Source organism: Mobula hypostoma, chromosome 3 (genome assembly GCF_963921235.1).
Source record: "Mobula hypostoma chromosome 3, sMobHyp1.1, whole genome shotgun sequence".
Classification (NCBI taxonomy): Eukaryota; Metazoa; Chordata; class Chondrichthyes; order Myliobatiformes; family Myliobatidae; genus Mobula; species Mobula hypostoma.
This window is the reverse complement of record NC_086099.1, coordinates 118915988-118934056: the sequence shown is the minus strand read 5'-3', so window position 1 is coordinate 118934056 and position 18069 is coordinate 118915988. Positions and strand designations below refer to the sequence as shown.

The window sequence follows — 18069 nt, the reverse complement described above, 5'->3', positions numbered from 1 at the left end:
CTTGGGAGTCCTTGTGCAGGATACCTTAAAGGTTAACCTCCAAGTTGAGTCAATGGTGAAGAAGGTGAATGCAATGTTGGCATTCATTTCTAGAGGTACTATAGAATATAAGAGCAGGGATGTGATGTTGAGGCTCTGTAAGGCACTCGTGAGACCACACATGGAGCATTGTGTGCAGTTTTGGTCTCATTTTAGAAAGGATATACTGACTTTGGAGAGAGTTCAGAGAAGATTCACCAGAACGATTCCAGGAATGAAAAGGTTACCGTATGAGGAACGTCTACCAGCTCTTGGGCTGTATTTTCTGGAGTTCAGGAGAATGAGGGGGGACCTCCTAGAAACATTTAGAATGTTAAAAGGCCTGTACAGATTAGATATGGCAAAGTTATTTCTCACAGTAGGGGAGTCTAGGACAAGAGGGCACGACTTCAGGATTGAAGGACGTCCATTTAAAACAGAGATGCGGGAAATTACTTTAGTCACAGGGTGGTAAATCTGTGGAATTTGTTGCCATGAGCAGCTGTGGAGGCTAAGTCTTTGGATGTATTTATGGCAGAGACAGATAGGTTCTTGATTAGCCAGGGCATCAAAGGGTATAGGGAAAAGGTAGGGGAGTGGGGATGACTGGAAGAATTGATTGAATGACGGAGCAAACTCAATGGGCCAAATGGCCTATTTCAGCTCCTATATCTTATGGTCTAAAAGAGGGTATATAATACAGCAAAAATTGGTGTGAAGATAAGCAAGTGAAAATTGGAAAATTAATGTGAGGATTGGCAAGATTTAAAAACAGAATGTAACTAAAAAAGCAATAGATTACCATTATTTCTCACACGTACATTGAAACATCGAACCTTAGAGTGAAATGTACTTTTGCATCAATGTCCAAGACAATACAAGGATGTGCTTCCTGCACCAACTTTATCCATCTTTATCATAATTCTTATGTCTTTGCAATGTGGGAAGCAACTGGAGCACCAATAGGAAACTCGCACAGTTAAGGCAGAGAACATCCATGGCGTGAAACTTCTTACAGACAACGATGGGAATTGAACTCTGATCACTGAAGCTGGAAAGCTTAGCGCTAAGCGTTATGTTACCATGCTGCGAGAAAAGATGAAATATGAAGTACGTCAGCCAATAATATAAAAAGAGGATACCAGAAGCTTTTTCAGATATATAAAGTGCACAAGAGAATTAAGTGTGAACTTCAAATTACTGGAATATGATGACAGAGAGGTAAGCATGGGGGCCAAAGAAATGGCGAACAAACTGAGTACATATTTTGTGTCAGTCTTCACTGTGGAAGACACTCACAGCATGCCAGAAATTTGAGTGTGTCAGGGGCAGAAGTACGTGTAATCACAATTACTAAAGAGAAATTACTTGTGACGCTGAGGGTCTGAAGGTGGATAAGTCACCTGGACCAGGTGGACTACACCCGAGAGTTTCAAAAGAGGTAACTAAAGAGATTGTGGAGGCATTAGTAATGATCTTTCAAGAATCACTAAATTCTGGAATGGTTCTGGAAGACTGGAAAGTTGCAAATGTCACTTCCCTCTTCAAGAAAGGAGGAAGGCAAAATGCAGGAAATTATATGCCAGGTAGTCCAACTTCAATGATTGAGAAGAAGTTGGAGTCCATTATTAAGGATGAGGTTTCATTGAACTTGGAGGCACGTGATAAAGGAGGCCAAAGTCAGCGTGATTTCCTTATATAGGGAAAGCATCAAAGGTTATGGGGAGAAGGCAAGAAGAATGGAGTTGAGAAGGAAAATCAATCAGCTTCAATCAAATGGCAGAGCAGGCTCAGTGGGAAAATGACCTAATTCTGCTCCTATGTCTTATGATCTAAAATATATCTTAATACCTCTCAAATATTGCTCCACTGTTTTTAGCCTTCATCCCATCAAGGCAGGGTGTTATTGCAAAAGCCTCTTCTTGAACCTCCACCAACATAACATGCCCTCTTCTCAGTGTTACCATCAGGTAGGAGGGTACAGGAGCCTGAAGGCACACACTCAACAATTCAGGAACAGCTTCTATATTATCATGTATTGCATTGTACTGCTGCTGCAAAGTTAACACCCCATATGCCAGAGATATTAAACCTGATCCTGATCCTGAACCAACACATTCTAAACTGATTTTCTCCATTAATGGATCTAGTTCTAAAGTCTCCTATTTTGTAAGATACATTCCTACACAGGATTCATTTCCAAGTAAAATTTTTACCTTATAACACAAGAGACTGTTGAGCAAATGCTCATAAACCTTTAGGACTGTTGACCTGTATTGTTTAACTGTTTATTTTTGCCATCGCCATTGCTATTTATCAACTCTGTCTTACCTTTAGATTTGTGATTTTTATCTCCAACGAGCTCCCGGACTTCTTGGTCTTCAACAGTATCTTTCCAAAACTGTTAACAATTTTCTAAGTTTAGTATTTTCAGGATACCACCATGTTAGATATAAATCATTCCAACTATTTCAGTTTCCAAAGTGAATGCATTCATATATTAATGTTTACATTATAAATTTCCTTTTTAAAACTTTGTTTTACATTGAAACTTAAACTTTAAGCAAATTTAGTTTTCCAAAATCAGACCTCTTAAAAATTCTTTAATGTATCGTGTACTTAAAAAATATATAATATTAAACATTCAGCTAAGTGACAAAATTACACATTTCCGTACACATGCTTAATGCAAAGAACTCCAAATTGGGTAAACAAAGTAAAATGTAATATAACTAATAGAACAAATTTCACTATAAAAAGTTATCATTTAAAAAAAAACTAAATGGTTTGATACAATTTAACAAATTGCATATTTCGATGGCAGAGTGAACTTCATAACAAGGGACACAGAGAGACTGCAGATGCTAGAAATCTGGATGCACACACAAAATTCAGGAGGAACTCAGGCCAGGCAGCATCTCTGGAGGAAGATGAACAGTTGATGTTTTGGGCCGCAATACTTCATCAGGACTGAAATGAAAGGGGCAGGCCAAAATAATAGTAGAATAGCGGGAGAGGGAGAAGCAGGAGCTGGCAGGTAATTGGTGGATCTAGAGGGGGAAGGCAGGAGGGCGAGGGAGTGGGAGGGGGCGGGGTAAGGAATAATAAGAGAAGTGATAGCTAGGGGAAGCAAATGGCTGAAGAAGGAATCTGATAACAGAAGACAATAGACCTGTATCCAGTCTACTGTATCCTACAATAATTCTAACTTCCAATAAACTCTTCTCTTATTCTTCTAACCTCTGCTCAATCTCTCCTACAACAAATCCATTATCCTTGGAACTAGTTAGTGAATCTTCACTGAACTTTCTCTAAGCCTAAAATATCCTTTTTGGAAAGCCATTCAGAATTTAAAAATATTCCCTGTGCAAGTCCTATATAATTGCAGTTGGATATCCTTATTTCTGTACTCAAATGTACTTTAATAAAAGCTAATACAGTATTTGCTGTCCTAATTGCTTACTGCACCTGCATTTAGCATTAAGCAAGTTGTGTACCTGGACAGCTAGGTCCTTTCAAAAATGAAATTACCCAAATCACTCAACATTTAAAAAAATAATCTGATGTTGTCCGTTTTGGGCACAAAGTAGATAACGTCTCATTTTTCCACACTGTATTACATCGCTCATTGTCCTGGCCACTCACTCAGTTTGTATTTCCTTGAAGATTCTTTACATCCTTCTTCCTACTCAAAATCCCACCTAGTTTTGTATTATCAGCAAACTTGGAAACATCAACACGAGGAATTCTGCAGATGCTGGAAATTCAAGCAACACACATTAAAGTTGCTGATGAACGCAGCAGACCAGGCAGCATCTCTAGGAAGAGGTACAGTCGACGTTTCGGGTTGAGACTCTTCCTCAGGACTAACTGAAGGAAGAGTTAGTAAGAGATTTGAAAGTGGAGGGGGAGGGGGAGATCCAAAATGATAGGAGAAGACAGGAGGGGGAGGGATGGAGCCAAGAGCTGGACAGTTGATTGGCAAAAGGGGATATGAGAGGATCATGGGACAGGAGGCCCAGGGAGAAGGAAAAGGGGGAGGGGGGGACAAAACCCAGAGGATGGGCAAGGGGTATAGCCAGAGGGACAGAGGGAGAAAAAGGAGAGAGAGAGAGTAAGAGTGTGTGTATATAAATAAATAACGGATGGGGTACGAGGGGGAGGTGGGGCATTAGCAGAAGTTAGAGAAGTCAGTGTTCATGCCATCAGGTTGGAAGCTACCCAGACGGAATATAAGGTGTTGTTCCTCCAACCTGAGTGTGGCTGCATCTTTACAGTAGAGGAGGCTGTGGATAGACATATCAGAATGGGAATGGGATGTGGAATTAAAATGTGTGGCCACTGGGAGATCCTGCTTTCTCTGGCAGACGGAGCGTAGGTGTTCAGCAAAATGATCTCCCAGTCTGCGTCGGGTCTCGCCAATATATAGAAGGCCACATCGGGAGCACCGGACGCAGTATATCACCCCAGCTGACTCACAGGTGAAGTGTAGCCTCACCTGGAAGGACTGTCTGGGGCCCTGAATGGTGGTAAGGGAGGAAGTGTAAGGGCATGTGTCGCACTTGTTCCGCTTACAAGGATAAGTGCCAGGAGGGAGATCAGTGGGGAGGGATGCGGGGGACGAATGGACAAGGGAGTTGCGTAGGGAGCGGTCCCTGTGGAAAGCAGGGGGGGGGGAGGGAAAGATGTGCTCAGTGGTGGGATCCCGTTGGAGGTGGCAGAAGTTACGGAGAATAATATGTTGGACGGGGTGGTAGGTGAGGACCAGGGGAACCCTATTCCTAGTGGGGTGGCAGGAGGATGGAGTGAGAGCAGATGTGTGTGAAATGGGGGAGATGCGTTTGAGAGCAGAGTTGATGGTGGAGCAAAAGAAGCCCCTTTCTTTAAAAAAGGAGGACATCTCCCTCGTCCTGGAATGAAAAGCCTCATCCTGAGAGCAGATGCGGCGGAGACGGAGGAATTGCGAGAAGGGGATGGCATTTTTGCAAGAGACAGGGTGAGAAGAGGAATTGTCCAGATATCTCTGAGAGTCGGTAGGCTCCAGATAGCTGTGAGAGTCAATAGGCTGCTTTGTCACAAATTCTGGACATATATTGTTTTTAAAATAGGCAAATCCAATTTTAACTTCCACAGTTATCATAATGGGATTGTTTATCCAGACACCTTGATTAAGTTACTTGACTGATTAGTGTGACACCAAAATGCCCCATAGAGCACCGTACTGTATATAAAATATGGCAGTCTATTTTCAAATCAGGTAGGCTAACTTTGAAGTTAACAGCACAAAGCTGGCAATTATGCAATGTTAATTGTGATCCAGCTGGAAGCTCCTATTCCTCAAACTCCTTCCATGTACAGGTAAGTACTGCTGTCTGATCTCCACACAGAGAAATTCACCAGTTGGCAGATGTTTTACTTGTAATGGAACTGTATTATGTGTGATTAGTTTCAGGGCAAAACATCAGTAGTAGGTTCCTTACAGAATATAAACTCCTAGTTTATACAATCTGAAGGTCAAGAGAACTTAAAACTCAATTTAAAACAAAAAATACAGCAAATACTCAGCAGGTGAAGCACCACCTGTGGATACAGAAATACAGGTAAATATTTCAGAAACGCCGTTAGCCTGTAACAAATATCTCTTGATCTGTTGAGTATCTCCCAGCATTTCTTGATTTTTTTTTCAAACTTTCATAGCATCTACATTTATTTGCTTTGATACGACTTAAATTACTTAGATTACATTTCAGTTAATTCGCTTTGTACTTAAATCTGCATGTAGAAGCTAAGGGGAGCAGGGAGAGACTTTTGTTCTTATTTTGCTAATTAAATTCTAATCACTGTTGTAAAAATCCTTGTTTTATTGCTAAACTGATAGCATAATCTATTATATTTGGAAGAGAGCACCTAATCAGAAAAGTTTTGTATATTTAAATTAATGTCAATTATTATTTAAGTTAATTTAAATATATTACAAAACTTTTAATAATAATTAAGAATCACGCCTCCTTAAGATCACATCACAAATTGCTCAGCTGATGGCTGCCATCATGAGAAAATGCTAACAAATAAGTCAATAAGTACCTTTGCCTAATATACTAGGCTCTAAGTCATAAAGCTTAGACTCTCATCTTCCTCTTTACCCAAATGTAAACCCCTAATTTAGTTGCTGTCAGCAGTCAACAACATACTCAAGAGCTGCATCTGATACAGGAATGTTTCTGTCTGGCCCATTGACTAACCAGGCTTACCACTTCCCAAGCATCACTTACTTACTGCAGCATTGTTTCCCTTAAAGTTCACCTCAGATTGTGTGGCTCTGCTACATGCAGAGCCTTCTGTTGGAAAAAGCAACCCAACTCAAAAGATCTGACAGCTGGTTAAATTTCACAGCCAGATTTACAGCCATCAAGTGGCTTTGTGAATGAAAATATTCAAACACTTACTAGATTCTTAACGCCTTTCAAAATTAATCACATTATTAAAATGAAATATGGTTAATATCTTATAAACATTAAAACACCTGAAATCTAAAAAGAATTAAATCCATTTAAATACATCTATGCCAGCAATACATTTAAATCAACTCAATTCATTTAAGAAAATGCAAACACTCTGAAGTTTATCCACTTCCTTGGAAGCTATACGTTATTAAAATGATTGGAGTCAGTGAATCAGCAACAAACCTAATCTGAAGTAGATTCAGCACCAGAATTCCCTGATGCATCTGCTAGGAAACAGTAGAAATTAGCACTTGGTCAATCCATGAGGAGTCAACATTCGTGAATAGGTGGGATAATAATAGTCAGGGCTTCTCAACAAGTTCAGCAATTCACAATTACACTAAGTTATCTGGACTGCCAATAATGCACTCGTCCAAAAAAAGCTGTACCCCATTTGTAGTAAAGTCTACTGAGTATTGGAAGGTGAATAGTTTTCAAATTCATTGGGAGTTGGGACATTCTTTTTGTATTATTGTAAGGGACTTATCAGCATTTGGGGATCATATTCCACAATTTAGTGCTCCATAGTAGCGTGGTGGTTAGCGCAATGCTTTATAATACCAGCAACGGGGTTCAGTTCCCACTACTGTCTTTGCACCTCGCCCCACCCTGTCACTTGTGAAACTACCATCCCCTTCTCTCAGTTCCTCCGTCTCTGCCACATCTATTCTCAGCACTCCAGAACTAATGAGATGTCCTCCTCCTTCAAAGGAAGGAGTTTTACTTCCTTCACCATCATCATTGCCCTCACCTGCATCTCTTCCATTTGGCACACGTCTGCCCTCGCCCCATCCTCACACCATTCCACCAGAGACAGTTTCTTCGTCCTTATCTACCACCCCCAGCCTCTGAAACAGCACATAATTCTCCATAACTTCCACCATCTCCAATAGAATCCCACCACTAAGCACTCTTTGCCCTCTCTCCCACTTTCCGGCAGGGATAGCTCCCTACATGACCCCCTTGTTCATTCACTGCTCCTCGCTGATCTCCCTTCTGGTACTTATCCTTGTAAGTGGAACTAGTGCCACACCTGCCCCTACCCCTCTTCCGTCACTACCATTCACAGTCCTTTCAGGTAAGCCGAAATTCACCTGTCAGTCTGTTGGCCCCTCTACAGTGTCCGTTGCTCCCGGTGTGACTTCCTGTATATCGTTGAGACTCAATGTAGATAGGAAGACCACTTAATTGAGCACCTACCTTCTGTCCACCAGAAAACGAGGGATGTCCTGGTGGCTACCCATTTCAATTCTACTTCTCATTCTGACACGTCAGTCCATGGCCTCCTCTACTGCCATGATGGGGCCACACTTAGGTTGGAGCAACAACAACTTTATTTCTGTCTGGCTAGCCTCCAACACTGATTTCTCAAACTTCCAATAATTGCCCCACTTCCCATTTTCCTCTCTCACCTATCTCCTTACTTGCCCATCATCTCCCTCTAGTGCTCCCTCCCCTTCCCTTTCTTCTATGGTCTTCTACCCTTGCCAATCAGATTGCCCCTTCTGCAGCCCTTTATCTCTTTCATCAATCAACTTCCCAGTTCTTTACTTCACCCTTTCCCCCCCACAGTTAAACCTATCACCTACTACCTTGTACTTCTTTCTCCTCTCACCCGACCTTCCTGCTGCTATCTCACCTTTTTTCTGGTCCTGATGAAGGGTCTTGGCCTAAAACATTCCGCTGGTAGGTTAATTGATCATTGTAAATTGTCCTGTGATTAGGTTAGAACTAAATTGGGGAGAGGGAGGTTGTTGGGAGGCGCAGCTCAAAGAGCTGGAAGGACCTATCCCACACTATTTCTCAATAAATAAATAAATAAATAAATTGCCCTTTCCCCCCCATAATACATACTGCAATAATCTTTTCAGTCCCAAAATAAACTGTCGTTTAAGCTCTTTCATACAGCAGATAAAGCAAAGAGATAAAAGTGGGAAGTTATATTTGTAATTTTGCATTATTAAAACATAAAACCATACAGAACAAGAACAGAAACAGGCCCCTTGGCTGACTACGTCTATGCCAATTCAAATTACATGGCTACCTGCTCGTGGTGTATATCCACCCCTGCACCACGCCCCCCCGCCCAACCACCATTACCTGCCTGCACACATCTGTCTAAGTGACTCTTAAACAGCACTAGTGTATCTGCTTCCACCAGCTCCCCTGGCAGCCTATCCAGTCACCTGTTACTCAACTGTGCAAAAATAACTTGCTTTGTACATCTCCTTTAAACTTCCCTTCTCTCAACTTAAAGCTATGCCCTCTTGTATTTTCCATTTCCAAAAGACCGACTAACTACCCTTCTCTGACTTTCATAATTTTATATAGTCTGTTAGCTCATCAATCACCCTCTAACATTCCAGAGAAAGCAATCCAAGCTTGTTCAATCTCTCTTATAGCGGATACCCTCTAAACCAGCAAAAGTTCCAGTGAACCTCTTCTGCACTCTCTCCAAACCAAGCTCTGGTCTACATTCTTTATGAAATGGAGACCAGAACTTCGTAACATTCTTATATTGTCTAAACAAAGCTGATACACTGCAACTTGGTGTGCCAACCCTTATAGTCAATCCCTTGGCCAATGAAGGCACCTTCTTTATCATCCCTTGCAATAGCTAATGACACTTCAGTAGTTCTTCTCTCAGCTCTGGATCACCTGGACAACAAAGATGCATACATCAGGATGCACACCAATGACAACTCAGCAGTCAACATTATCACCACCCCTCAAAACTTATCACTAAGCTGCAAGACCAGAGCCTCAATATCTTGTTTTGCAACTGAATCCTTGGTATCCTCACTGCTGACCTAGTTCGTACAGATTGTCAACAACAACTCATCCACACTCACTATTCAGCACATATGCACCACAGGGCTGAGTACTTAACCCCACCCCACTCCCCACACACTCTTTTACTCCCTTTATACTTATGATTGTATGGTCTGGTACATCTCTAATGCCATATTTAAGTTGGCTGACAACACCACTATTGTTGGACAAATTAAAGGTGGTGATGGATCATTACACAGAGGGGAGATTGAAAATCCGGTTGAGTGAGTAAGAGGTTATTGTTCTGGCACCAATGTCAGCAAAACCAAAGAACTGATTACCTTTGTTGGAAGAAGCCAGAGGTCCATAAGCTAGACCTCAGAAGGGAAACAGAAGGACAGGGTAAGTAACTTTAAATTCCTTGGTATCATCATATCAGAGCATCTGTCCTGAGACCAGCACAGAAGTGTTATCACAAAGAAGGCTTAAAAGCACCTCTACTTTCTTGGAAGTTTGCACAGAATTGACATTTCACCAAAAATGTTGACAAACTTCTGTAGATGCACAGTGGAGAGTATCCTAACTGGTTGTATCATGGACTAGGTGTGCAATCTTTTATGCTCAAGAATAGAAAAGGCTTCAAAAAAAAAAAAAGAAAAATGATGGGATACAGCCCAGTGCATCACAGGTTAAGCCCTCCCTACCACCAAGCAGTTCATAGACCGCCTCCAAAAGATAGCAGCAGCCATTGTCAGTGAACCCCACCATCAAGGCCATGTCATCTTCTCACTATTACCATCAGACAAAGGTACAGAAGCCTTACATCCCACACCACCAGGTTCAGGAACAATTATTTCTCTACAACTGTTACATGCTCAAGGAAATCTGTTTTTTTTGTGAGAATGATGTAATGGGTTTGTAGATTTCCAGGTAGAACATGTTGTGCCTCCGTTTCTGTTGCGTGTTTGTTTTTGTGACGCAGTTTCATTTTTAAAATGGAAGGTGCGTTCTCTTACAAGATATTGTACTATTGAACTGGAGATTTGTGGCTGGAAGTGCCAATTTACTCAATTCCGACAGTTTTGAAGGGAGACTGAAGAACTCATCGAAGTGAAGGATCGAGAGAAGTCGGCATCTTTTGGCAGTTTAATAAAGAATCGACCTTATTGAGTCTTCGTCGGAAAGAACCTGCATCGAGATAACTCTTGTAAAAGGGCAATGAGTTCATGCAAAAAGGCTCTCTCTCTAAAAGGAATTTAAGGTCAGTCAATTTAAACTGTTTAATTTCGGCATCGGGAATCCTGTGAACAGAACCGGCAGTAAAGGTGCGTCGGTGAAGAAATCCTTCTCCAGAGAAGTCTCTCCCAATTGAATGCGTAAAACTGTTGGACTTTTGAAGTTATCGCTTTAAGAACTATATCTGACTGTATCGCTTGAAGAACTGTTTCAGCATTTAACACTTTAAGAACCAGAGCCGAGTGGAGTTGATGAACGGCTGCGTACCTGTTAACCTCCGGTTAAAGTTTTCCTTTGTTTTTTTTCCCCTTATCGTTTATACGTGTTTAATAAATGTTTGGTTGTTCTTATAAAACCTGTCTCGATTAATATTCATTGTTGCCGGTTACGTAACACAACCAATAGGCTCATAACTGCCATGGATAACTTCATTCACTACTACCCTGATCCAATTCTATTAAACACGGACTCACTCGGAAAGACTTTTTACAACTCCCATTCTCAATATTATTTACACAGTTTGTCTTCTTTTGCCATTGATGTTTATTAGTTTGTCTGCTTACGTATAGTTTTTTTTTGGAAAGTTTTATTTTATTTCTTCTTTTCCCCTTAAATATCTGCAAAGGAAGTTATTCTCAAGGTAGTACATAATAACATTTACCTACATCGATATAAATTTACTTTGAACTCTATTTACTTGTTAGTATTGCTACTTGCAGGGAGCTAGGGACTTGCATTCCAAAATCCTTTTGTATATCAATGGCCCTGAAAATCCTGTTGTTTATTACATACTTTCCTCTTACATTGGACCTTCCAAAGCCCAACAGTGCAATCTTGTTTGGATTAAATTCTATTTGCCATTTCACTGTTCATGTTTCCAACTGGTCTATACCCTGCAGTATACTTTGACAAAACTTCTTCTCTGTCTTCATCTCTACCAATTCTTGTGTTATCTAGAAGTTACCAATCACCAGACCTATATTTTCAGACAAATCATTTATATATATCACAAACCAAGATCTCAATACTGATCCTTGTAGAACACCAATGGTCACAGATATCCAGTCAGAGTAACGACCGTCTACCACTACCTTCTGTCTTCTATAGCTATGTCACTTTTGAATCCAATCTAATAAGTCACCATAGATCCCATGCGCTATGATTTTGGTTCAACCTACCTTGTTGTAACTTTTACTGAAGTCCATGTATACAGCATCCACTGCCCTATCCTCATCAATTACCTTTGTTGGCTTCTCAAACACTCAAAGTTCAAAGTACATAACAACCTTGAGATTCATCTCCTTATAGGCAGCCACAAGTCAAAGAAACCCAATAAAACCCATTAAAAAAGAATGTCAAACACATAATGCGCAAGAAAAAAAGAACAAATCATGCAAACAATAAAAAGTAAACAAATAACATTCAGAACTGAAGCTCATGAAAGTGAGTAGACAGTCACGAAAACAGTCATCACTGAAGCTGGTTTAGGAGCCTGTTAGGTGCAGGCCACTGTCTCAGTTCAGCATAGAGACAAGTAAACCATGCCAAGCAGCGAGCTGAACACCAGCCCATCCCTCTCCTCCAGCCCCAACACCATGACCTTTAATCTGGCCTGGCGCTTAAACTGCCCAAGCATTGGCTCGTTCCCTGCACTCAGACCTGGGCCCAGCTGCTTCAATATGCTCCCAGGCCCGTGCTCTGCTGCCTAGATTTGGCCCATACTTGACCTTTCCAATCTGGCCTGGCACTTAAATCAGTCAAACATCAGCTTATTCCTCACTCTCGGACTCAGGCTCTGCCCTTAAAGTCTTTCATTTCTTTCAAATCAAGTTTGTAATACATGATCTCCCCATACAAAGCCTTTTCCAGATGCAAACAGACCTTACCCTGAAGAATCTTCTTCAATATTTTCCCTGCCACTCACCAACCTATCATTTCTTATTCTTCCATTGCCCTTCTTAAACAAAGGAAAAACAAATGTTATTCTCCAGGCTCCTGCAACCTCACCTGTGGTTGAAGATGATACAAAGATCTCTGACATAGCCCCTGCGATCTACTCTCTCGCCTCTCTCACTGACCTGGGATAAGATTCCATCAGGTCTTGGGGACTTTTCCATCGTAACATTCTGCAAGAGACCCAACTCCTCTTCCTCAACATCAACATGCCTAAAATATCAGCATTTCCCCTCCTAGATCTTAACATATACAACATCCTTCTACTTGGTGAATACTGATAAAAAGTAATCAGTTAGAACCTCACCACTTCCCTTTAGCCGTGCATAAATTCCCTCTTTTGTCCTTGAGTGTTCCTAACCTTGCCTCTAGTTATCTCTTATTTTTAATATACAAAAAGCCTTGGGAGATTTCCTTAATCCTATTCACCGAGGACATTTCATGGCTCCTTTTAGATCTGTTGATTCTCTGCTTAATTTTTTCCTACTTCCTTTATGTACCTCAAGGGACATAGCTGATTTCACTTCCTAAGCCTTTTATTGCCTCCTTTCTCTTTTTGACTAAATTTGCAGTTTCTCAACTATTATTACTGTCAAATTATATCATCAGTCACCTAAAAGTGCACAGAATTAGATAGCCATGAAATTGTATACAATCATATCTAATTTATTCAGATAAGTTAGGGTGGCACATTAGCATGGCCCTATTAAAGCACCAGCAAACCAAGTTCAATTCTACCGCTGCCTGTAAAGAGTTTGTCTGTCCTCCCCATGACCATGTGAGTTTCTTCCGGGTGCTTTGGTTTCCTTCCTATTTCCAAAGACAGGTTAGTAGGTAATTGGTCACATTGGTATAATTGGACAGGGCAGGTTCACTGCACTGGAAAGGCCTGCTACCATCGTATTTCTAAACAAAATAAGTAAAGCAAGGCTTTCAGAGAAGTATCAGTACATTCTACACAGTGTTACAATTTTGTTAGATCTCTACTTGGATATGCAATGTAAAATACCAAAACCAGAGTCAGAATCATACAGCACAGAAACAGGACCTTCAACCCGAATCATATATGCCGACCGAGATTTCCATCTATGCTAATCTCTGAGCTTGCAGGTAATTACCTGATGTGGCTAATGGATTTTTTGCCTTAAGGAACCTCATTATATCAGCCACCAGGCCCTTTGAGCTCCCTACCAGTCTCAGATTTTTCATATTATCTGAGCACTGCCATTCATCCAGTAGCTGCTCAGCCCAAACCCCTATTTTTCTTCTCCATCAGATAGGGGCTTGACCACAGAGAACACTCCCAGCCTACAATAACATTGGTTTTCTGCATTTATCAACCAGTGATGTAATAGCCAAAATGAGCTCAGAATTTAAATCAACCACTGAAGGACTCATTAGATCTTTCACATTAGACAACTTCTTTTCCTCACTCTACAGAAACGAGAGAACTTGTCTTTAAAGTCTCCACCCTCAGCTACAGGAAACTCTTCTCCAATTCTTCATGCACGCCTACATTTCTATCTTCTCTAAAAGTAAGGATGATCCATTGCTCCGCCTTTCCAGGTGCCCAATTGTACCAGACAGATCCTCTCCAGCCCATCCTTGCTAGTCTGGACTAACAGATTGATCAAAACACAGTTCAATGAGGGTAACTTTCCCTAATACTTTAATTGCATTTAAAACCCTAATCAACAATTCATCCGGGCAGCAGATATCCACCCTGCTCAGAACATAAGCATTAGTTGTGGATAATCTCTATGAATAGCACCAAAGCTTAATCTCTGTGGCGTCCATAATCAAGTATCTTAATCACTTTCCCAAATACTAGTTTAAACACAGACTTAAACACACAAACCACTTAATCAATTCTTACAGTAACTACGCAGTATTCAGGGAATCAAATCCCAAGCAAGCCCCCATAATGAAACCCCCTTTTACCGAGTATCTCTAGACACACAGCTCCTTAGCCCCTTGCTGACAGCCACTGGACTGAGAGCCACCTGAACTCCATATGTCTAAGGTCAGTATGAATTGTATCCCACCAAAACCAGGAAGCTGCGATTTCTCGAACATCCAAACCCCAATCTGTGCAAAAACTGTAAATACTGTCCCCATGCAATTAGCTTTTGGGAAGAAGTAACAGATCATACACTGCATACAATTATAAAGGAAGTACATTTATAAATTTCACTTTATTGAACAGTCAGTAGGGAAAAAGAAAAATATAAATAAAAAGGCCCATTACAATTAACCCAGTCCAAATATACACATAAGATAGAGCTCATCTTGAAGTTACCTTTAACTCACACGCTGGTCTCATGGTCTGCGCGAAAGCACACACCACCTTCCGAATGTCGCTTGAAATCCAGTTGAATGGCCATATTTATTTACTGTACTTGAGAAATTTAGTTTTAGTCCGATATTTATATCTTGGATTAAATTGATATATCATACCCCTGTAGCTTCGGTTTTTACCAATAATCAAAGATCTCCATTTTTTCGTTTATTTCGGGGTACTAGGCAGGGATGTCCTCTTAATCCATTATTATTTGATATTGCCCTTGAACCTTTAGCAATTGCTATTTGAGACCCACCTGACATTCTTGGTATTACCCGTGTGATTGAAATACATAAGTTATCATTATATGCAGATGATTTGCTATTATATATCTCTAACCCTGAGAAATCCATTCCTGCAGTTTTATCCTTGTTGGCTGAGCTTCATAACTTTTCTGGTTATAAACTGAACCTTAATAAGACTGAACTATTTCCCCTAAATATGCAGGTTCCAATTTATGGATGTTTACCATTTAAATTGATTACCAATTTCTTTACATACTTAGGGGTTAAAATTACAAAAAAGCATAAGGATTTATTTAAGGATTTTTTACCTTTAATTGATCAGATTAAACTTTTGTTTACTAAATGGTCACCAATGTCTCTATCATTGATAGGTCGGATCAATGCTATCAAGATGATTATTTTACCTAAATTTTTATATTTATTTCAAGCGGTGCCAGTTTTTATTCTGAAATCCTTTTTTGATAAGGTTGATTCCAAAATCTTTTCATATATGTGGCAGAATAAAAATCCTAGGATAGGTAAAAGACATGTACAGAAATCTAAAAAGGAGGGGGGACCTGGCATTGCCGAATTTTAGATTTTACTATTGGGCAAATAATATTCGATATTTAAAATTTTGGTCATGGGACTTGGACATAACTTCAAGCCCACACTGGGTAAATCTTGAATGTAAATTTTTACAAGGGTTTTCATTGGATTCTATCTTAGGGACCTCACTTCCCCATTCTCTTTCTAAATTGCATAAACAAATGGTTAACCCAATAGTAAAATATACTTTATGAATATGGTTTCAATTTCAAAAATTTTTTTGGGTTGAATCAATTTATTCTGGCAAGTTCTATTATATCTAATTTGTTTTTTCAGCCCTCTATCATGGATTAAGCCTACTTGGCTTGGAAAAATAAAGGTATATTAAGATTTTGTGATCCATTTTTGGATCATTGTTTCATGTCTTTTGAACAATTATCTAACAGATATAATTTGCCTAGATCCCATTTCTTTAGATATTTACAGATTAGAAATTTGTAAATACCGTTCTTCCCACCTTCCCGAATTTATATTCATTGGATATTTTGGAAAAAATTTTAGGTTTAAATCCTTTTCAGAAAGGTGTAATAGCAAACATTTATAATATAATTATGAAAATACATCCAGACGTATCCAATAAAGTTAAGATCGATTGGAAAATGGTACTTAAGATTACTTTACCTATTGAAAAATGGGAAAAAATTCTTCAATTAGTTAATTCATTCTCTATACGTGCTAAACACGCGTTGATACAGTTTAAAGTAGTGCATAGGGCTCATATATCTAAGGATAAATTAGCTCGTTATTACTCTCATATAAATCCTATATGTGATGGATGTTACTCCGAGATAGCTTCTTTAACTTATATGTTTTGGTCATGTCCTCTTTTAAAAAAATACTGGAAAGATATCTTTGATATTATTTCAACTATTTTGAGTATTGATTTATAACACCACCCTATTACTGCAATTTTTGGTTTACCAATGATAGAACCAAATCTTTTAACATCTACAGCCTGTCGGATGATTGCATTTCTCACACTAATGGCCAGAAGATCCACTTTGCTGAATTGGAAAGAGATCAGTCCCCCCACCACATTTCATTGGTTCTCTCAAACTATGTTGTGTTTAAACTTAGAAAAAATTAGAAGTGTTATTTATGATCCCTCTATTAAATCTGAAAAAACTTGGTGGCTATTTCTTCGATGCTTCCATATGATGTAATTTGACCTTTTCCAAACCTATTCTATTTCTTTTTAGTATGTGTTGAGGAGAGCGAAGTCACCGGCACTAATGGTTCTTTTGTTTTATGTTTTACAACAGCCCATGCCTTCTTTTTTCCCTGTAGTTTAGTTGGTTAGTCTTGTTAGATTTTTGGGGGGTTTTTTTCTTTTCTTTTTTTTCCTTTATCATGTTAATTTGCTTATATATAATATTAGTATCTTGTAAGATTGGGAGGTTTAATATCCATGTACTAACTGGGTTTATATTTATATATGATAATTATAACAATATAATCCCAATAACTTCATATGGTTACTATGTTATGTTAACCTTTATTATTACGATACTAATAAAAAGATTGAAAAAGAAAAGAATGAAATCCATCTGAACAAATGGGCTCCCCCACCGGTAAACTTACTGGGATATTCTCATCCAAGTCATTTATATACAAGACCACATGACATAGGAGCAGAACTAGGCCATTCAGGCCAGTGAGTCTGCCCCACCATTCCATCAAGGCTAGTCCAGGATCCCACTCAGCCCCATACACCTGCTTTCTCGCCATATTCTTGAATGCCCTGACCGATCCGGAAACAATCAACTTCCGCCTCAAATATATACATGGACTTGGCCTCCACCAAGAGCATTCCACAGATTTACTACTCTCTGGCTAAAAAAAAATCCTCCTTACCTCTGTCCTCAAGGCTCACCCCTCAATTTTGAGGCTGTGCCTCAATTGTGGATATCCCACCATAGGGAACATCCTCTCCACATCCTTTCAATATTCTGTAGGTTTCAATGAGATTTCCCGCATTCTTCTAAACTCCAGTGAGTACAGGGCCAAAGCTGCCAAATGCTCCTCATATGTTAACCCCTTCATTCCCGAAATCATCCTCGAGGACATCCTCTGGATCTCTCCAATGACAACACATCTTCTCTGAGATATGGGGCCCAAAACTGTTGACAAGTGCGGCCTGACTAGTGCCTTATAAAGGCTCAGCATTATCTCCTTGCTTTTAAATTCCATTCCCCTTGTAATAAATGCCAACATTGCAATTGCCTTCTTTACCAGAGATTCAACCTGTAAATTATCCTTCAAGGAATCTTGCACGAGGACTCCCAAGTCCCTCTGTTTGATGCTTGATGTTTGAACCATCTCCCTATTTAGATAATAGTCCGCACCATTGTTCCTTTTACCATAATGCATATCATATATTTCCCAACACTTCATTCCATCTGCCACTTTTTTT

At 39.8% G+C, this 18069-nt stretch overlaps 1 protein-coding gene across 1 annotated transcript in view; it reads right to left on the bottom strand.

Annotated features, from left to right (window-relative positions):
* LOC134344218 (AT-rich interactive domain-containing protein 2-like) overlaps positions 1-18069 on the bottom strand; it is a 378430-nt gene that overhangs the window by 102692 nt on the left and 257669 nt on the right. The window contains exon 7 of the mRNA XM_063043648.1: positions 2350-2419. Within this exon, the coding sequence (XP_062899718.1) occupies positions 2350-2419 (70 nt within the window). The remainder of the gene's footprint in view (positions 1-2349; positions 2420-18069) is intronic.